Here is a 22,515-nt window from a genome sequence, read left to right on the forward strand (position 1 = left end):
CGGCCCCCTTTATAGCGCGATATAAAGGTGCCACTCCAGGGGTCGCAGCGGGGCTCCCCCACTACGGGTACTACTAAGGGAAAAACTTCCGGCACCAGTGCACGTGGCGAGCACGCACACCTGCTGTGGAATACACCTGAGCAATCACTCGAAGAAGAAATTAAAGTTCAGTCTGAAATAGTATCTCTTTTCCAGTAAATGAAAAATGAAATAGGTTTTCTACCAATTCAGTATGTATGCTACCTTCATGATAAAATAAACGTATGTATTAAATATTTAACTGTCAGCAGAGAATCTTTAGCACTGATGTTTTTCTATCCAGACCATAAACATTTTAAGTTATAGTTCTCACTGTGATTTTAAATACTTACAAATCCACTGTAAATTTGTTCTGTAATTACAAATTGTATTTGAGGCTCACTGGGCTTGATTAAATAAGAAGTTTTTCACTGCTTACAGAGATAGGAAAACAGGAAGAAAACAGGAACACAGGAAATGCCAGACTGGATCAGACCAAAGGTTCATCTAGTCCAGTATCCTGCCTCTCATAATTATTACCAGCAGCAGATGCTTTACAGGAAGATGTTAAACTGACTACCACAGAAGTCAAAGACATAAGCTTGGGTTGGTGATTGCTTGCCTAAACTGCGAACAATAAACGTGAGCTGGTCACGTGACTGTTGACATTACAGGCCTTCACAAGAGAAGAGACACAATATGATGGCTTTCAGTAAACTGCTGCAGTTTGATGTAATAACATCAGAGTATACTTAAAGTGGAGGACGTGGTGAATGCAGATACATATTGCATAATTTATCCCAATGCTTCTTTTGTCTACCGTCCCCTCCCCCAGACTACGATGGTGCCAGCTTCCCAATCAATTTGGGAAATGCTGATGTGTGTATTTTATTATTTTGCACGGAGAGAGAAATTTGTCACTATGTTTGAACAGTTCTGTCAAGGCTATAAAAGCAGTCATTCCGTTCATTTCAGGATCCGATCCACCATTTCCCTCCTTAGTTTTTAAAGATGACAAGCTCCACAATCAACAGCAGAGACTCATGCTCTCTCCCAGCAGCAAGGGGCTCAGAGAATTTCTTAGTTAAAAAGCCTAAAGGATGTCTGATGCGATCTGTGCAGTGGCTCACAACAGAGTAGAAGCCTTTGCTACTCCCACTGCTGACATGGTCTGTTGTAAATGGTTAAGAAAGAGAATCCACCCCAGGTCTCTTGAAGAACTGGTGAGGAAGGGATGCAGCTCCTTGATATGAAGAAAAGCTGAGGAAAGGAGAAAGTTGCAGACCATCATCCAACCCCTCACCTGTAATAATACAAAGCTTCAGCGGGGAGGAGTTGTTCCCTAGCAGGAGGCTGGTTGTATAGTGGGAACCATGTAATCTTAACAGGAGTAAAAATTTTCCAGTATGCAAACAAATGTTTTGGTACCTTCTAAATAGGCCAAAATTTATTCCACTTAGCAAATATATTATTCAGATTGCACATCCCTAGTATCTAGGGATAAACTCATAAAAACAATGGAATGTAAACAGTTTACTACAGTAATTCTATAAGTGGATAAATCCACATACAGTGTAACAGTAACCTGGTGGTAAAACTTGTTTGAGCAGAAGATAGTTCTATAGGATAATAAGCAACTATACCAAAGTTATAACAGCTTATTTAAGAACATAAGAATGGCCATGATGGGTCAGACCAGTGATCCATCTAGCCCAGTATCCTCTCTTCCAACAGAAGCCAATGCCAGCCAGATGCTTCAAAGGGAATGAAAAGAACAGGGTAATTTACTGAGTGATCCATCCCTGTTGTCCAGTCCCAGCTTCTAGTAGTCAGACATTTAGGACATCCAGAGCATTTAGGAAACTCTGACCATCTTGACTAACAGCCATCGATGGACCTATCCTCCACAAACTTATCTAATTCTTTTTTGAATCCAGTTATACCCTAAGCTGTTCTATACCCCTAATCTTTCTGTTGCATTTATCTGTATCTTTTCCAATTCTAATTTTGAGATGGGGCGACCAGAACTGCACAGTTTTCAAGGTGTGCAAGTACCAGGGATTTATATAGTGACATTATATTTTCTGTCTTATTATCTATCCCTTTGTTAATGGTGTCTACAATTTTGTTAGTTTTTTTGACTGCCGCTGCACTGCATGCACTGACTGCATGTTTTCAGAAAACTATCCATGATGACTTCAAGAGCTCTTTTTTGAGTGGTAATAGGCTTATTCAGAACCCATCAATTTGTACAGATATTTGGGATAATTATGTTTTCCAGTGTGCATTACTTTGCACTTAACAACATTGAATTTAATTTGCCATTTTGTTGCCCAGTCACCCAGTTTTGAGAGATCTCTTTGTAACTCTTCACAGTTAGCTTTGGACTTAACTATACTGAGTAATTTAGTATCATCACAAACTTTGCCACCTTACTGGTCACACACTTTTCCAGTTCATTTATGAATATGTTCAACAGCAGAAGTACCACTACAGTTCCTTGGGGGATCCGGCTATTTACCTCTTTTCATTGTGAAAACTAACCTTTGTTTCCTATCTTTTAACCAGTTACCAATCCATGAGAGGACCTTCCCTCTTATCCCATGACTGATTACTTTGCTTAAGAGCCTTTGGTGAGGGACCTTGTCAAAGACTTTTTGAAAGACCACATACACTATATCAATTGGATCACCCTTGTCCACATGCTTGTTGACACCCTCAGAAAATTCTAAAGCATTATTGAGGCATGATTTCCCTTTACAAAAGCCATGTTGACTTTTCCCCAAGATATCATGTTCATCTATGTGTCTGATAATTCTGTTCTTTACTACAGATTCAATCTATTTGACTGGTACTGAAGTTAGGTGTATTGGTCTGTAATTGCCAGGATCACCTATGGAGTCTTTTTTAAAAATCGGCGTTACATTAGCTATCTTCCAGTCATTTGGTACAAAGGCTAATTTAAGTGATAGGTTACATATCAACTACAATTTCATATTTGAGTTCCTTCAGAACTCTTGGGTGAATACTATCTGGTCCTGGTGAATTGCTGTTTAATTGATTAGTATGTTCCAAAACCCTCCTGAGACTTGTGAAATATAAATCATAACTAGCCACCTGACAACTGATTCCTGCCTCACACTTGTTATTTGAAGCTGCAGAGTGCCCTCTTAACTTTTTCATTTTTCAGATCTTTTCAGAAAGGATCAATTCACACAATTTTTGCCGTTCTATGTAAATATGTATAAGTTTATAATACTTATCACTTAAAATTTTATTTCTTAGTAGTATTCTCTAAATAAAATATGCAAATGTTACAAATGCATGCTTCCTTATCCCATTAAATAAATAGAAAATGTTTATCTCCTAATTTTCACTAGATTAATACATCTGGCTCACAAGAATTTTTAAATTAATCACGGACTAAACATTTACAATCAAATGATGGACATAGAATTTCACAAACTCAGATTATTTTAGAAATGGTGATGGCAATTCTAATCTATTAATATTAATAACCTTTCAAATGAATCAACTTCAAAACTCCCTTACTATCCTCTGCTAATAAAACCCTGTGACTAAACTTTCCAAAATAGTCCGCATTGTCTTCAACAGTGGTTTCTTTGAATTTGAAAGTTTAAAGAAGGAGACTCAATGGGATTTGTGGGCCTAACTCCCATAGGTCCCTTTAAAAATCACAGCTTTTGTTCTTTCACTCCTCTTCGCTTCAACCTGTTTCAAAGGCTGAGGAGTTTAGGTAATCTCAATGTAGTGCAGGAGAGTTGGAAGTTAATTGCTATCGAAAAGTAAAGAAAAATAAGTCACAAGTATGTAGTCTGGGTTGGGCACCATTTATGCAAAATAACAGAACAGAACTACATCATTTTTGCTTTTTTCCCATGGCCTCCTAATCTGAACATCTGTGTCCTAGTTGACTCCAAGTAGTTTCTCACAGGCCTTCTCCAAAGGATGGGATAGCCTCTAATGCAGCCTCTGGCAGTCCCTGTATTTTGTGGGTCTCTAGTCAACACTACCACTGGAGCTTCATCATGCCTGGGCTATGCCTTTTTATAGTCACGTAGTCTTTTCAGTCATCAAATCAAGCATCCTGACCATGTGTCACTCTCATCCCCGGAAATCTAATCCCACAATAGTTCATGCTTCTCTGGTATCACCACAATCAATTAGCATTTCGCTCATTCATGGCTCTTCCAGAGGAAATGCATGGTACACAGTTTCTCTTAACAGTTGTTCTGTGGACAACTGGGAGCGGTTCTCTTAAAAGCAGAGTTTTGAGTGCCCAAAGTTCACTCTGCCTTTCTTCTAGTTTCTTCAGAAGTTTTCTTATTTAAAATGCAGATTTCTTGCTCTACATCTCACACTTACTATGGTGCTAAATGCCTACATTCTGGCTTCCTGTTCCACTCTACCGCACACTCACTCTGCTCTTTCCCCAGCATCACACAGATCTCTCCTAGTTTTGTTTGAATGGTTATAGACCCTCAGCCAATCACATTTCTTTGCAAGTTGCTTAGCTCTCTCCAGCAAGGTTTTGTTGCTGCATTTCACTCAATTTTTATCCCCCTTCCATCCCTAAAAGGTACTATGGCAGTTTTACTCTCATTGCTTCGACCAGGAATATATATATTCTGTATTCTTTAATCCCTACCCAGCCCATCAGAATTCACTGTAAAAGCCCACTTGTGTCCAGCTGAATATGCTGTAAAACACTCCATTATCTCTTCATCAGAAAACATAACCCATACAGAGAACTTGCTGGACAACTGCTAAAATCAGGATTTAAGCTTGAACATTGCGAAGAACTGAAGAAAGGTTTTGTTCCCTTAAAAAAGAAACTGAAGGTTCTTTTGAACTCAAATGTCTGAAAAAGGGATGAGAGGTTTGGGAAAGAAAACTAGTCATAATACATCAGCATAATGGCTCTCTGCTATCACTTTTGGCTTGTTTGGTTTTACTTTTACTAGGGTTCATCTTTGATACTAAAATTGTCTCAATGGCGGGAAGTTTTTGAAAGTTCAAGAACTCACATATTTAGTTACCACCTGAATAACATCTGGAAATAACATGGTAAAATAATGTGTGAGATTTGCTGTCTAACTTTTTATTTCATGGCACATTTTTGTTGAGAAATATTTTGCTTTACTTCCAAATTACCTTTCGCAATCGCTATTCAGGATTTATGAAGAGAGAATTTTTGTCACTAAACCAACATTTTATTAGTTTACGATCAGCCTTTGCTTGTTTGAATGTTTTAATCAATAAACTTTTAATTCAATAGGAGACTTCATCTGCCATAATGTGAACAAATTACCAAGGAAACCTTACATTGTGACCAGATGATTACTGAACCGTCAGCATTTTTACTGGCATTTGCTCTGAGAAGACCTTTCCACCTCAAAGACTTGCTTATTGCCTGATTTCAGCAAATACAGCAATGCCCTAAATTTACAGATTCTCTCTAAAATTGTGTGTTAGATTATCAAAAATTCCATCTTGTCCTGAAGCCTAGATGTTCATAAGCATCCCTATGTAAAAGAAAATTATGATAAAATCCATGGCTTTCCTAGTAATTTTCTTGGTAATTTCTAAATAAATTTCAACATTAAATACTTGATTTAATGAAAATCTGTCATATATTCTTGTTCTTGCCGCAGAAGAGGAAAGTTGCTTTATAAATCAAATTTAATGGAACAATGTCTTATTCAAAGCAATAGAAATCTGAATTCAACAGAAACACTCAGGCAGGATGAAGAACGCTTCCAATTTCACATGCACAAAAAGCAGGCATTAAAATATTTAAAAATACAAATGGTGTAACATGCACTGGATTGTGTGCTAATGCAAGCAAACACATTTTGTGTAAAAAGACAGTACCTTCTGCAGGGCTACATAAAGCAGATGTTTCAATTGACATTTACATTCTTCCTACTGAATATTCACAAGGCACCTGAGACACTTTTCCTCACACAAAAGTTGCAATGTTAATTATCAGTTTGGGCAGAAGAACATTTCAAGAAAGCCAAATCTGGGCAATAAGATTTAGCATACCCTCTCCTTTAGTTCCCTGAATAACGCTATCTGCACTGGGTGGGTGAAGTAATATCTTTTAATGGACCAACTTCTGTTGGTGAGAGAGACAAGCTTTCAAGCTTAGAGAGAGCTCTTCTTCAGATCTTCACAGGTCTATCTGCACTGAACAGACACCATACTTGCAGTGAAATATGTACAGCTCTTCCAAATTCTCCTTACTCCCTTCCCTCCCCCAGTTAAAAAAAGTATCTTCACTACTTGGGAGAAATCTATTTCAAAGTGAAAAGTGTAATGAAAACACATATGCCACAATTTTCTATAGGCGAAGCATAAAATAATCTTAAAATATATCTGATGGTAGCAATCTCAAGATTGCAAAAAATGTGTTTTGTATCTTGGATAATTTATTTGTCTAACTTTAAACGTATATTTACTGATCTATGCTCTTTATTTTATTCTCTTTATTGAGGTCTTTAGCTCTCCTCTGACAATTACTATTTCAGGCAGTGGAACACCTCTCAGAAAAGAAAGCAATGGCCCACTGTGAATTGCACTAGAAATCAAATTAACAGTAGTAACATTACATATTAGACCACTGTAATGCTTACTCACAGTGGTGGCTTAAGAACTTTAATAATAAAAATTACCAGTGACTGACCATTATTCTATATAAGACCTTCCTGAAATACCTTTATTTGCAGCCGTCCAGAAATTAATACTGCCTCTTTAATAATTAAATTCACGTGTTGGTTGAGTGCATTCAGATTTTGTAAGATTACAGCCCTCAGAGTGATTGAATGAGTAAACAGCATCAGCTGCACTTTACACACTGTATCAAACTTCCACTATTGATAAACAATATTTACATTTTGCTGTGGAGAAATATGTGATTTTTAAGTCATTTAGAAATTAAAAGTAGACCTGTATAGTGAATACTACTTACAAACTGAAAAAAGGGAGTAAAAACCATGAAAGTAAGCATCTGGTGGGTTACCTTTGAACAACAGATCAAATCACAAATTAAAATCTTAATTAAAAAAAGGCAAAATATAAAAACTAAATACTCCAAGAAAACAAAAAGACTTCTGATAATCTTCAAACTGAAAATCAGGTTTATTGTTTTCAGCTTTCAATAAAGGTTTTGAAAAAGAGGGGTTGTTACAACTTCTGAAATCATTTTGGTTTTCACCAGTACAGTATGGTGAACTAAACATTTGTGATGTGTTTCTATTACAGGAAGATGTAGAGTTGAATAAAATAAGCAGCCCACGGTCTTCAGCCCTGAAATTTATACCAAGAAGCTACAAGGATCTGGACTAAATTTTTATTCATATAGCGTAAAGGGGAAAAATACCCAAAGCTTTGAATCTCACCAATTGTTTACACTTTAGATAAGAATCGGACATTCTGCTTTTATACCCTACACATCATCATGTAAACTTCCCTCACATCATCATGCAATCTAGAAAGCTCTTTTCCTTATTAATACTGTAGCTTTTATTGGAAATGGAAAACTCAGACTTTATACCACTTAGTCTGTGTTTGCACTTCTGCGTTTTCTCATTATATGTTAGGCATCCCGGTGGAACTCCTGGTAACTCATTGCTCCACAAAGAACAAACAAACAATCTAATGCTGCATTGTACCATCTTATAGCAGTATGCCCTGTGGAAGCACAATGCAAAACCTACAACGCTTTCCTAGTTAATCAGGTATTAAAGTGCTACAAGATGGAACACAGCCTTCAACTTCTTAAGCCTTTGTATCTAAGTACCCTGAAGTTTAAAGAAACATTCATGCTTCCATAGATTTGAACATTTAAAATATCAAGGAGGGTCACTGACCAATACCAAAACTGAACTTCAGAACACTGAATTATTGTGGTATAGCAGTGAAACCAAATAGTACTATACTTAAGGCTAACAATGAGGGTCAGGAATATTAATAGTAAGCAATCTAGTGGAAGGAGAACAAATATAAACTGAGAAAAATGTTTAGAAAGCTATTTTAAACAAGAGGTTACAACACCAACACCAGATTTATTTTGGTAGCACCACCAGATTAATTTTGATATATTTTGTAGAGTTTTTAAGTGAGAGGAGAATCAGGCCTACAATGGGTTTACATTAGCAGAACGCAATTGATTATAGTTCAGTAAGACAGATCAATAGGCCTTTGCAATATGCAAAATAAACAAAATAAATACAAATTATTTGATGCATTTGCCTCCTTGGTGCAAGATTTCAGGAAAAGATAGTTGTTATAAATTATAGCTATTATAGTGTTAATGAAGGATCCAACAACGCAAAATAAATTATTACAACTTATGGATGAGAAAGACAAACCTCGTAGATGGTTATATTCCTATGAGACAAAGGGTACCAGTAACTGAACTGACTATTCCAGGTTCAACACCAGATATGCTTTATTGCAATGCATATAACAGGTACTCTAAACCAATATTGATTGATAATCCCTTTCTCCTCCCATCTATTACATCGTGCCACATCCAGGAGTTTGAGATACTAATCTATTCAAAACTGTAGCGCTTTCGGTACTCCAATATTACCTATTAAAATCTCCTCATGCACTACTAATGTTTGTATTTTTAATATTTCTCCCCCACTAGTTAACTAAGAGCATCTGACCAGGCAGGCTCCAGTTGAAGCTAATGTTTTGAAGTTTAAAATAGTTTAAATGGAAACACTGTTTATCAGTTATGGAGATTATCAGAAAAACAAACAAAGAGCAAATTAACACGCCTATCAGGAAGAGAGAACCAGTTTACAGAGAAGAGGTGCGTGGGGCCCAGAACACAGTCGCAGTATGGATAGGCTGCATGGGCCACACACAGGTATCAGATTTGGGATGAGGGTGAGAAGGATGAGAAGATATAAACAGGTGAAGAGGAGATTCTGTTCTTGAGAGAGGAGATGAGAAGGAAGTATCAGAAGCTAAAAAAATGAAAGAAAAAATTGATAAAAGAAAAAAGATCCAAGAATAGGGTTTTAATGGATTCATGAATTCCAAAAAGAAAATGATATAATGCAAAGCATTTATTTCACTACTAATAGTATGAAGATGGTTTCTGCAGAAAACAAGTATTAGTTTTTCTTTATACAACTTTACAAAGTCAATTATCTTGTATGATATTCAAAGACAAGTGTCTTTATGTACAAGAAAACCAGAAAATGAGATTTAATCAAAACCAATTAATTTGGAAAGAAAATTTTCTTTAATATGCTCTAAACTCATTTTATTTGAGGAAAAACAAAGTTCTAGACAATGTGGTTTAAAACCACCTACTAATTTTATTTTCTATTATGATAGTCCAAAAATAAGTGAGCTAAGACTATCACATAATAAAACAAGTACAATAGAACCTCAGAGTTATGAACACCAGAGTTATGAACTGACCAATGAACCAAAGATATGGTATTTAGCTAAAGTGGAGAAGGATTTTAGGTGGGCTGACATGACATGACATCTAGTCTTGTGAACAAAAGAGGTCTGGGCTTGTCTACATTAGAAAATTGCACAGGTGTAACTTAAATTTATTAAGTCTGTTTAGTTAAACCGATGCAAATCCCTATGTAAACACTTATTTTAAGAGTGGCTTATTTCAGTTTAGTTTAAATTGGTAAGGAACTGACTTACATTAAATTGATATATGAAACTCTTATCTGGAAATAAGAGTATCTACACAGGATTTTGCACCAGTTTAGCATTTAGTTTAAAAACAACTTTAGCTAAACTGGTACAAGTTTTGTGTAGATAGACAAGGCCTCTGGTATGATTATTAGCTCTAGTCGCTTGTTCCGTAGGTCAGTAGAGGCTGAATATGCTGCTCAGATGTGTGGATAAGGGACTCATCACTTAAAAGTTGGCTTACAAAGGAAAAAAAAAAAAGAGTTGAATTCAACTCCCTCCCTTTCCTTTCTGATATATAAAGGAGGACGGAATGTTGCTCTCATGAAGGTATTTTTTCTTGCTCATTTTTACCTTAAAACTATCAGAAATGTCAGTTCTTTTCTTCTATATTTTTGAAGACCCACTGAACTGTAGTGGAACCTCTCTCAGCGCATAAAGATTCAACACCCCTGCACTATTATCATCTAAGACCTTTTCCTCCAAATGGTTCCTGACATTTGATAACATCTGTTTAACTCAAAAGTAAAAATCAAGGAGTTTTAAGGTACCTACCTACAACACCTTCCCCCTAATCAACATACTAAGTTTCACTTCCTTGGTACTTGTAGAGTCATAATCCTTCTACTTCCCCATCCATCTACACAGTGTTCCAGATAAAGAGGGTAGCAGAAAACCTGAATTTCTAAGTGAGACTGTACGCTCTTTGGGAAAAGGATTGTCCCCATCTGTGTGCATGTACAGCATGCAGCGCAATAAACCCTAAATCCTTATTGGAATCTTTGGATGATGCTACAATATTAATTTTATTATTATTATTAACAAGAACAAAAACCCTTTCAAAAGTTACTTTTCAGTCACTCTTTATATTTCATAAAGCAGCAAGAAGAACGACTGTAGAAGAGTAGACTCTCTGCTGACAAGTCCCCTTGGGGCTAGGCATGGTGTAGTAAGCTCTCATTTAGTAAGCTCCCCTGCTGACAGACCGCTCTGATGCTGTATGGCAGTGGTCCCCAAAGTGGTGCCCGCGGGCGCCCGCCGGGGCTTTTATGTGTGCCCACCTAGTGCCCAGCAGAGGAGAGAAGCTGCAGCCCCGCGCCTGACAGGGACAGAGAACTCCGGGGCTGCAGGCTGCGGGCGCTGGTGTTCTTGGTCCCTGGCAGGCGCGGGGCTGTGGTTTAAGCCGGAGAGAAGCCATGGCCCCGCGCCTACTGGGGACAGAGAACTCTGGGGCTGCAGGCTGCGGGCGCCGGTGTTCTCTGTCCCCGGCAGGCGCGGGGCCCACCTAGTGCCAAGCAGGGGAGAGAAGCCAGGGCCCCATGCCTGCTTGGGACAGAGTATTCCGGGGCTGTGGGCGCCCGTGTTCTCTGTCCTTGCGGCTTCTCTCTTCTCTCTGGATTCATACATTATGTAATATATTATGTAATATGATGTTTTTCGTATTATTTAATGTACAACTACAAAATAAGCCGTGCAAAATTGTTGGCGCCCGCCACACTCTTCTGAAAACATGAATGTGCTACTGGCCACAAAAAGGTTGGGGACCACTGCTGTACGGTCTGCCTCTTCTTCTGATTCGGACCTCCGATCAGGTTATATTTTAGTCCAGCCCCTTCTGCGGTAACAAAAAGTCCAACGAACAACAAGTTTCCAATCCCTCTGGTTCAATCTGTCACCCTTGATCCTGGGTCCCGTGGTTCATATGTCCTTTATTCAAACTCCCAGTCATCAATCCCCCTTCTCACAAGTTTTCTATCACCTTACCAGTGGGGTTAATAGAGGAACCCATGCCCAGGGTTCCAGTCCAGGGACCCTAAATAGACAGTCAAGTTTCAATCCCTCAAACTACTTATTGTCACCTCCCTGGACTACCAACCCTGTAAACAGACCTCTCCTACAGCCTAAGTTCACCCTTCTCGCAGGGCTAGGACCTCCAGGTCTCTCCCCTGGAATCCCCCAATAAATCCTAGAATAAAGTATAAACAAACCCCTTCTGCACTCCTTGGGCTTCACCTTTCAACCCTCTCTTGGTCCTTAAGTGAATACATCTGAGGGCTTTTTCCACACACTGATCCCATAGAGTGACTGCAGAGTTTCTCCCATTCTCCCTGCAGACCTCTTTCTACTACAAACTTTCCTCTCTTTCTACTAACCCCCAGCTCCTCCCTGCCCAGGTACAGGCAGTTCAGATTCAGAATAAGACAATTCTGAACTTCCAAAAAATTCAAGTTTGTTGAGATCCTTTGTTCCAGTTTTGGCTGAAGATAGTTTAAAGAACAGGTTAGACAAACATCTGTCAGGGATGGTTTAGGTAAACTTGGTCCTGCCTCTGTGAGGTCCCTTCCAGCCCCTACATTTCCTTGCTTGTGACAAGCCCCAGTAATAAAGTTCAGACCTGGATGCAAACTTCCCAAAAAGTTCACGTGGTTTTAGATTACAAGTTTTGATCCAGGCATATCTCTATTTAACAGCACCTCATCTGGCTGATTAATGGTGAGTGATGAAGGGCTATGAAGAGAATTCAGTCTATAAAGGCAGCGATTACTGTTCATGGTCTGAGTAACTGGAGAGGTAAAATCAAGGTGTCCCAAGGCTCTGTAAAGAATCTTGGCACCCACTTGAAAAACAAATGTTTCTTTGCATGCATAAGTAGCTAGATTTTAAAATTTCATACCTCATTTCTTGTATTTTCTCGATAAAACAAAGCAGTGAGATAGCCCAGAATGTGGAATGATCACAAGCCAAATTTCATATTTTTAATTAAAATGCTTTTTTAAATTGCAAGTGCACATAAGAATGTGACGTCTTGCTATGGTACAGTACACATTGCATCAATCCTTTATAATTCTCGGAAATAAGGCATTTATAACAGAATACCTACAATAATGGCAAAAATGCACCTCTTTGTGCATGTGAGTGCGCACATCTGGTCCAACTTCATGGTTTCAGAAATAAAGCAAGCAAGTACAATTTTTTACTATTGAATAATTCTGTTACATTATATTTCAACTACTCACAGGTTGATGAGTTCTAATTTACAACTGTCAAAATGCCATAAAGGCATCTCAGGCTTAGAAAGCTTTCCAAAAGCATTTTATATTGAAGCCCGAGTAAACAAAAATTCATGTCTCAAAGACAATTCAAAAAGTATGTTATAGTTTTGACATAAAACCACAAAAGTAAGGAAACAGACTTTTGCACTGTGTTTAATGAGAAGTTCATTATCTGACTTGTAAAATATTTATTTCTCTTAAAGTGTCAAAAGCTATTAGCCTCTATTGTGAACCTGCCACCAAAATGAAATCTGTTTTCAATTATACAGTGCCAAAAATAGCTAAAAAAAAATCTTAACGTTTTTGAAGGGGTGGGAGAGAGTTCTCTTTGTATCCCTAATTTGCTTATTAAATAATACAAAGAAAAAATTTACTCAGAAATGCTCAGATACCAAGGGAATGGGTAAAGTATCAGACCCTAGCTAGAATAGAATAGATCAGCATGCCAACTTTTAACCATTATTAAATATTTAACAATAAGTATAGTAATACTTCCTAAAATGTTTATATATATTTTATTAATACAAATGTACTGACAGGCCTGGGAAATGGGCACTTTTAAAAACAAAAATAAATTAATTAATAAAAAGTAAAGTTTATATATTGCAAGCATCTCCTCAAACAAACTTGATACTGCAATTTATTTATTTTTTTTTTACTTTACAACAACGAAGATATATAGTGCAAAAATAATCACATCTTACACTGACTGCTTTGGTCTTTTTATCTTGTAAGATTTGACCGATGATACTGAGCCACACATTATCTTTGCCACTTTATTGTTCAAGATGTTAATTCTCACCTGTTTCAGGGTCACTGAAGTCAGGTAAGGTAATCGTATTGAGCTGTCGTCTGTCAGCAATGGCTCTGTCTAACAGACTGCTCCCACGTCCAGAATCACTGTAACACAATATTTGAAGTACAAGTTATTTAAAATATAAAATCAAACACTGACTGTTGAGATACAATTTTTATACTGTACCTCCTCACATGTTGTTGCAAAAAAAATGTGGATAGTGATAATCAAAGTTTAGTATTAAACATGGCCAATTATTCAGCTAAACAACTACACTAAATAAAAGGTAACTAAAAATTTAATCCATACTTATTTTAACAATTTTTTTTCCATAATAAAATCAATCAAAATGGGCACAAAAGATACAAACATTTCAAGTGAGTCATATAATGTTATAGCTTTACAAGTGAAATACATACTCAGACTCAAGTTATTAAACTAGTGCACAATACAGTAAATTTACATGGCAATTAATAAGATGATGACAGTCCTAAAGAACAGAATCTAAACACGTCCAAACCAAAACAAAACGTAGGACAAAGAGTGAAAGTTCAAGAGGAGCTGTGGAGATTACTAAAGAGTAAAAGAAATGCTCAAAGAGCTGAGTTTTAAGCAGGGATCTGAAGAAAAGAGGATGTTTTGCAGATAAACCAATTCAATTTTATGCTTAGTTAAATTTAGGGCAACAACCTTTGTATAAGCCGCAAAGAGTCCTGTGGCACCTTATAAACTAACAGACGTATTTGGAGCATGAGCTTTCGTGGGTGAATACCCACTTCGTCGGATGCATGCATCCGACACAGGACTCTTTGCTGCTTTTACAGATCCAGACTAACACGAGATCCAGACTAACACGGCTACCCTTCTGATACTGGACAACCTTTGTATAAATACAGATGGTACAGGAGACTGGTAATGAATTACTGTAAGAATCTTTCAGCTCTGTTCACTACATTTGAGTCTAGTCTAGTTTGGCAGTACGAAGTCAATGCCATCTAGCCGGTTGATTTGGCATCCTATTTGTAGGGCCCTACCAAATTCATGGTCCATTTTGGTCAATTTCATGGTCATATGATTTAAAAAAATCATAAATTTCATGATTTCAGCTATTTAAATCTGAAATTTCACGGTGTTGTAATTGTAGGGGTCCTGACCCAAAAAGGAGTTATGTGTGTGTGTGGGGGGGGGAGAAGGTTATTGTTGGGGGCGGTGGGGGGCTGCGGTACTGCCACCCTTACTTGTGCGCTGGGCAGCTGGAGAGCAATGGCTGCTGGCCGGGAGACCAGATCTGAAGGCAGAGTTGCCGCCAGCAGCAGCACAGAAGTAAGGATGGCATGATATGGTATTGCCATCCTTACTTCTCCGTTGCTGCCTGCAGAGCTGGGCCCTCAGTTAGCAGCCTCCACTCTCCAGCCGCCCAGCTCTGAAGGCAGCAGCGCAGAAGTAAGGGTGGCATGGTATGGTATTGCCACCCTTACTTCTGCACTGCTGCTGGTGGGGCACTGCCTTCAAAGCTGGACACCCAGCCAACAGCCACCACTCTCCGGCCACTCAGCTCTGAAGGCAATGCAGAAGTAAGGGTGGAAATGCTTCTACCCCCCAAAATAACCTTGTGAGCCCCCCCCACACAACTCCCTTTTGGATCAGGACCCACCCCCAATTTGAGAAATGCTGGTCTCCCCAGTGAAATCTGGAGAAAAGATTTCATGGTCCATGACACGTTTTTCATGGCTGTGAATTCGGTAGGGCTCTACCTATGTGGGAAAAAATTGGTCTATTAGTCCATTTCTTAGTTCACATCACAAATAAACCAACCATATGGACACCTGACTGGCAGTTTTAGCAGAAGGACCAGGACTTAATAGGAATGGAGAATGAATTTCCTCTCACCCCTAAATTGTCCCTCCAGGTTGGTGGTGAGGCACATTAGCAGGACAGTGATGGGAAGCTCGTACTGATACTGTCTGTGCCTTAAACATTCTGTGGATAAATAGATAACTTTTGTTTCTAGGGCTGTTAATCTGGCACTTTTCACAGTTAATTCTCCCTTTTAAAAGGCATTTTTTCAATGGAACCCTAAATTGTAATAGCACCATTTAATATGGTATATGCTCTTGTCTAATTCTCCTCTTACAACAGGACAATTCAGAGTAACTCCATTCAATTCACCAGTATAAAATGGGGTCTAAGAGAGATCAGAATCTGGGCCAGTTTTATATCTGTCCCAATTTTTAAATGGCCTCCTACTTTTGAATTCAAATGTATTTTTGCCCTTTTCTTTCAATTCAGCTACTAAACTCATTATAGTTACACACTTTAAAAACAGAGTGAAAGATACTATTTCCTTTCTTTATGAAGATGTTGCTAAAATGTTACCAATAAGATCTTGCATGACACTAATGTCATTGCTAGACTGCAATTTCCCTGCAAAGGGATACTATTATAGCAATCTACAGGAAACAGAAGGGAATTTTCAGGGATACAGACCATCAGCTATAGTTATTACATCAGTTGGCACATATTTTTTGGTAACAGCTATATTAATTACTTCTTCAACCCAGGAACAATGTCACGCTAAATATCGTTGAACAGAACAACATTTAATGTAAATTACCTTTTAATTACTGCACTGACATTCTGGGTGATTATCTGGTTTCCTCCCGTAGTTAATTAACATTTTGTATTTATTCCAAAATAAGCCTGTATGTGACAATGTCCTACACTGCTCCTAATTTGGGGTGTGGCCTACCTCTTTCCTATTTAATGTACAGAAATGGAATTAAAGTTATACGCATGTACACTGTATTCCCTTAATTAGGCTGAGTTGGTTTAAGGAGGGAAGTACGTTATACTGTAATTGTAATGAGAAAAATATAGAAAAAGAAGAGAAAGAACCTATTTTAATTTTCAATATACTTTAGCAACCAGACTACAGATGCATTGCATTTGATGTAAGTATTACGCCTTAATCCTACAAGCCTTATACCTTACAATAAGGGAATTAAAGAGTAGCAGCATTCTAAGGATTTATAGCCAATTAGTGAGCAAACATTTACTTGTATGCTGGAAATGACTTTCAACAACAAAGAGCAGACTGATCTTATAAAACACAAGAAAACAAAGCCATAGGAAAGAGTAGTATTAGCACTTTTATATCATGTATTCAGTTCAGTTGTTTTCATAGGTAACTGATTAATGAGGACACTGAGTCCAACCTTCTCCTACAAAAGGTGATCTGATTGCAACCAGAGATATGTGCCATTGCAAGTCGAGCTAGTCAGAACAGGGAACTTTCATTCAGCAGCACAAATTAGAAAGGGAACCCCCTTCTAATTATAATACTACTCCGTGTTCAACTACTATTGGTGTGAAAATGCAATATGCTTCATTAGGGTAGGTATGTCACATCACCACAACCCTGTCAGCACTATATCAGGGAGGTATGCCACATCAGATGCTACATAAGGGAGGTGAGTGATACCATCACAACCACAACAGTGCTAATGTGATGTGATTCGCAAAACCAAGTCTCCTGTGTCACAGCATTTATTCATAGCCCCCCCTCCCTGAGATCCACTTTGATCTTGATTGTAATTTATAAAGATTTCTTTGTAACTGAATTGTTAGAGCTTTTTTTACCAAAATCAGCAGCCTTAAAATCTAGGTTAGTGTTAAATACGGAGACAGAGGTTCCCAGGTTCTTAAGGAGAGGTGGAAAGATTAAGAGAGTTGGCAATTATTATTCAGAACTGATATAAAACCCAATGTAATGAGAATACTAAGCTTTTATAATTCAGGGCAGGTCAGAATTCCTGCTGATATCTGGAGGAGTTGTTACTTAACTGAAGTATTTTTAGGCTCGATAGCACTGAGCACATCAGGAAAGCAATGACAAAGCATGGTTAGATATTCGTGCTGCACAAAAGTATAACTGCATATTGTAGGAAGGTATAAAGATATGCTTACAATGTTACGTGCACAGGTATGATGCTGCAATTAAGCTTATAAGTAAATTGAAACCATTCTGCTCAGCAGAGCATTCTGGGAATTTGGATAAGAAACTCTTTTTGCCATATATATAAAATGGGAAATATTAGAAATATTTTTCAAATGACAAACCTACTAACAGTATCTGGACCCTTGCCAAATAGTCCTATTCTAATCTATTGCTAGCCCCTTTTCATACTGGTGTAACAATCTGAACAGAATATTTGGGCTTGTAAATATTTATAACATACTCAGAAAAACAAAAAATAACAAAATTAACTGATTTTATATATATATATAAAGTTGTTGAAAAAGAGATGTGGAAATAAGGCTGTCCTATTTCCACATCTCTTTTTCAACAACTTTATTTTTAAATGAGGGATATCTTCACGAAAATAATAGTTGCTTTTAAAGAGTTCATCTGCTCCTACTGCTTATTCCCACCTTCAGATAGGGTATGTCTACACTACAGGATTAATCCGAATTTAGATAATTCGAATTTGGGAAACAGGTTGTATAAATTCGATTGTGCGCGGCCACACTAAGCACATTAATTCGGTTTTTAACCACATTAATTCGGTGGTGTGCGGCCACACTACCCCATTACTTTAACCACAGTAATTCGGTGGTGTGCGGCCACACTAACCCTAATTCGAATTAACAAAATCGATTTAGGCGCTACTCCGCTCGTCGAGGTGGAGTACAGAAATCGATTTTAAGTGCCCTTTAATTCGAATTAACTGGCTCTGTAGTGTGGACGGGTGAAAGGTTAATTCGGATTAACGCAGCTAAATCCGAATTAAAGTCGTAGTGTTGACCAGGCCTAAGAATACTCTCTTTGTGACATCATAACTAAATACTGTGCAAAAGATGGTGACATCACAAAATGAGGACTTTATATTCAAGCAATGAGTAACCAAATTTGTGAATGTGGGGAAGGCTTTTAAAAAATGCATGGCTGAAGATTAAAGTGGACTGGGCTCTAAACAGATGGTTCTCATGACAACTCAACAAGTCTTCTAAATCGATTTTTTCTCTTTATTGGAAGAAAAACAAAAATATAGTACTACTCTCCTGCATAAACTCCTCGCCCAGCAACAGGCCACCCCTGCAAGTGCTTTTTAAATTGTCACACACTACAGGAATTTAGATGAAACAGAAATATTCCTTATACAGTATTAAATACATTTAAAACATTTTTTTTTAGTACTATTTTTCTATAAACTACACCTAAAGCTACAACACATATAGCTAGTACAAACAAGGGATTAGACAGGTATTTGGAAGCAACACATTTTCAGGTATAAAAGGTACCACAATGGAGGGCACAGTTCAAGCTGAACCCCCTATCTCCCTTGTGGTAAAATTGCTTATATTCCCATTAGTACAGTGGCTCTCAAACTTTTTTACTGGTGACCCCCTTCACATAGCAAATAAATTAAAAACACTTTTTTACATATTTAACACCATTATAAATGCTGGAGGCAAAGCGGGGTTTGGAGTGGAGGTTGACAGTTCACAACTCCCATGTAATAACCTCGCGACCCCGAGGGGTCCCAACCCCCAGTTTGAGAACCCCTGCATTAGTAGAAAGGTAAATTAATCTGAAGTACCATCTGCTCGGTTAGGGTCTGGCCCTTTGCACCACTAAAGCAATGTCAAGGGGCAGAGACTTGGACATAACTGGTCAATTGTAGTTAATTTGGCAGAACTAGTTCCGTACATCAAATGCCACTGGTTAAGGGGGTGTCCTAGGAAGGGCATCCCTCTGCTATGCTGAGCCTTAAGTGGTGTAAATTAGAACACCCCCATAGCTTCTCTAACTCGTGGCCGGGCCAGGTCCACTAGAGACCAAAGCTCAGAATCAGGGATCCAGAAATAGCTGTCTTATGTGCCCTCTCTCCTTGCATTCTCCTCTCAAAAATTCCCGCTCTCTAAAATATTCCCATTGGAGTAGCTTGTGCACAATTTCTAGCACACCTCTCCTCCCCCCCAGATAATGGATGATATTGGCTCTTATATTTTAGAAATAATTAGGGCTGTCGATTAATCGCAGTTTACTCAAAACTAATCATAATTAATTGCACTCAAACAATAGAATACCAATTGAAATTTATTAAATATGTTTGGATGTTTTTCTACATTTTCAAATATATTGATTTCAATTACAACACAGAATACAAAGTGTACACTGCTCACTTTACATTATTATTTTTTATTACAAATATTTGCACTGTCAAAATGATAAAAGAAATAGTATTTTTCAATTCACCTCATACAAGTACGGTAGTGCAATCTCTTTATTGTCACAGTGCAAGTTACAAATGTCAATTTTTTGTGGTTACATAACTGCACTCAAAAAACAAAACAATGTAAAACTTTAGAGCCAACAAGTCCACTCGGTCCTACTTCTTGTTCAGCCAATGGCTAAGACAAACAAGTTTGTTTACATTTACGGGACATAATGCTGTCCGCTTCTTATTTACAATGTCACCTGAAAGTGAGAACAGGCATTTGCATGGAACTTTGTAGTTGGCATTGCAAGGTATTTATGTGCTAGATATGCTAAACATTCATATGACCCTTCATGCTTTGGCCACCATTCCAGAGGACATGCTTCCATGCTGATGACGCTCGTTAAAAAAAGTGTGTGAATTAAATTTGTGACTGAACTCCTTGGGGGAGAATTGTATGTCTCCTGCTCTGTTTTACTTGCATTCTGCCATATATTTCATATTATAGCAATCTCGGATGATGACCCAGCACATGTTGTTCGTTTTAAGAACACTTTCACTGCAGATCTGACAAAACTCAAAGAAGGTACCAATGTGAGATTTTTAAAGATAGCAACATCACTCAACCCAAGGTTTAAGAATCTGAAAGGGATGAGGTGTGGAGCATGCTTTCAGAAGTCTTAAAAGAGCAACACTCCAATGTGGAAACTACAGAACCCAAACCACCAAAAAAGAAAATCAGTCTTCTGCTGACTCAGATGATAAAAATGAATATGCGTCGGTCCGCACTGCTTTGGATTGTTATCGAGCAGAACACATCATCAGCATGGAAGCATGTCCTCTGGAATGGTGGTTGAAGCATGAAGGAACATATGAATCATTAGTGCCTCTGGCATGTAAATATCTTGCGACGCCAGCTACAACAGTGCCATGAGAAAGCCTATTCTCATTGTAAACAAGAAGTGGGCAGTAGTATCTCCTGCAAACAAACAAACTTGATTGTCTGAGCGATTGGCTGAACAAGAAGTAGGACTGAGTGGATTTGTAGACGCTAAAGTTTTACATTGTTTTATTTTTGAGTGCAGTTATTTTTTTGTACATAATTCTACATGTGCAAGTTGCACTTTCACAATAAAGAGATTGCACAACAGTCTTTGTATTAGGTCAATTGAAAAATATTATTTCTTTTGTTTTTTACCTTGCAAATATTTATAATAAAAATAATAATATAACGTGAGCACTGTACACTTTGTATTCTGTGTGGTAATTGAAATCAATATATTTGAAAATGTAGAAAGCATCCAAAAAAATTTAAATAAATGGTATTCTATTATTCTTTAACAGTGTGATTAATTTTTTTAATCGCTTGAAAGCCCTAGTGATAATCAAACAGTTGGGTATATGCTCTTAGCGATTATCAAATGAACTTTGTGAGTTTTAGTCCCTGTTAAATACAACTCTGATTGTACATTAAACGTATCAGACTTTAACCCTTTTTCCCTTTGAAAAACAGAAATCAATGAGTCCCAACCATCTCTAATTTATCTTAGAAAAGCAGAAATGCAAATATGCAGTAATAAAAATTAAGACAGGCCTTTCCAGCTTTCATTATCATAAAACTTCTTGTAATTAACCACCCACTTCTGTCTCAAAATTGTAGAGCAATGTATTTAAAAAAACCTTTTGTAAATAGAGACCAGATATATCCCAAGAACCATCTTAGCAGTAAACACAAGAAAAAAGATTTATGAATTGTAATTAAATTGGAAATCTTCTGATGAGTTTCAGTGTACAGGAGACAAAATCCAAGATTTCTTTAGCATCTTACCTAGGGTTAGTGAGATTGTAACAGGACTTCCAAATCTGTAGCATATGTTTGCAGGTAAGGAGTGCCTCATCCGGGCCTCTGCACAGGGATTCCAGTTTGGCTTTTGAAAACAGTAATCTAACGGAGAAGGGGAAATTTTTTTTTTTGAAGAGTCACACTGAAGCAAAAACCCTTAATCTTCATTTGAGAGATCCTTGCAATGATTTGAAAACAAATTAGAATACAAAAGTTCCCAATACTATCTACAGAGAACCAAACTGGAGGGGAATCTGAAATATTGACTTTATAGAACCATACCCTGGAATTGTATTCTTTAGGTATTTTTCTTTACCTTACACATCACATACAAAGAAATCATTCTAATAGGAGCCCTATTTGTAAAGTAACATATGGTAATATACAACTCATTTTTTGTTGTGGAAGCATAAACACACAGTAAATTAAATCTGATTTTCATAAAATTTTGCATTCATGTAGATATCTTGGTCTAAACTAGGGTGCATTCTTCAATTAAATTCTATGTTCAAGGGGGAGTCTACATTTATTTTTTTCTTGTAATTCTCAATATGGGCTCCATTCAGTGTCAAAATCAGCACCTAGATCCAAGATGACATTGACTACATTTAACATAGAACCATGTATATCAACCCGTGGGAACTGTGGTGTACAAAATATTTATCTTATATACCACTGTACTTTTGACTTAATGAATTGTTTTTTGTTCTTTGACGTTTAGTGGGTTTTTTTATGACTGAAAACACAAGGCTGAAATATCTGACCACAGAATACAATTTCTATGATACATCATCACTGTCAAACCAATCTTGGGAACCAATAACGTCAGTGATATACTGTAAATTTGATGGAGATACAAGATGAGTGAGGTAATATCTTTTATTG

General features: G+C 37.5%; 1 protein-coding gene across 2 annotated transcripts in view; it reads right to left on the minus strand.

The window, feature by feature from the left end:
* Nucleotides 1-22,515, minus strand: part of TTC7B (tetratricopeptide repeat domain 7B) — a 301,343-nt gene that overhangs the window by 90,658 nt on the left and 188,170 nt on the right. Inside the window, exons 16-17 of one of the 2 annotated variants that reach the window (XM_024209699.1) lie at nucleotides 21,616-21,732; nucleotides 13,573-13,670 (exon numbers count right to left, since the gene is read on the minus strand). In XM_024209699.1, coding sequence (XP_024065467.1) covers nucleotides 13,573-13,670; nucleotides 21,616-21,732 — 215 coding nt within the window. The remainder of the gene's footprint in view (nucleotides 1-13,572; nucleotides 13,671-21,615; nucleotides 21,733-22,515) is intronic. The other variant, XM_024209700.1, reaches the window with a different exon arrangement.

This window comes from Terrapene carolina, unplaced genomic scaffold (assembly GCF_002925995.2).
Source record: "Terrapene carolina triunguis isolate 2854851 unplaced genomic scaffold, T_m_triunguis-2.0 Scaffold96, whole genome shotgun sequence".
NCBI lineage: Eukaryota > Metazoa > Chordata > Testudines > Emydidae > Terrapene > Terrapene triunguis.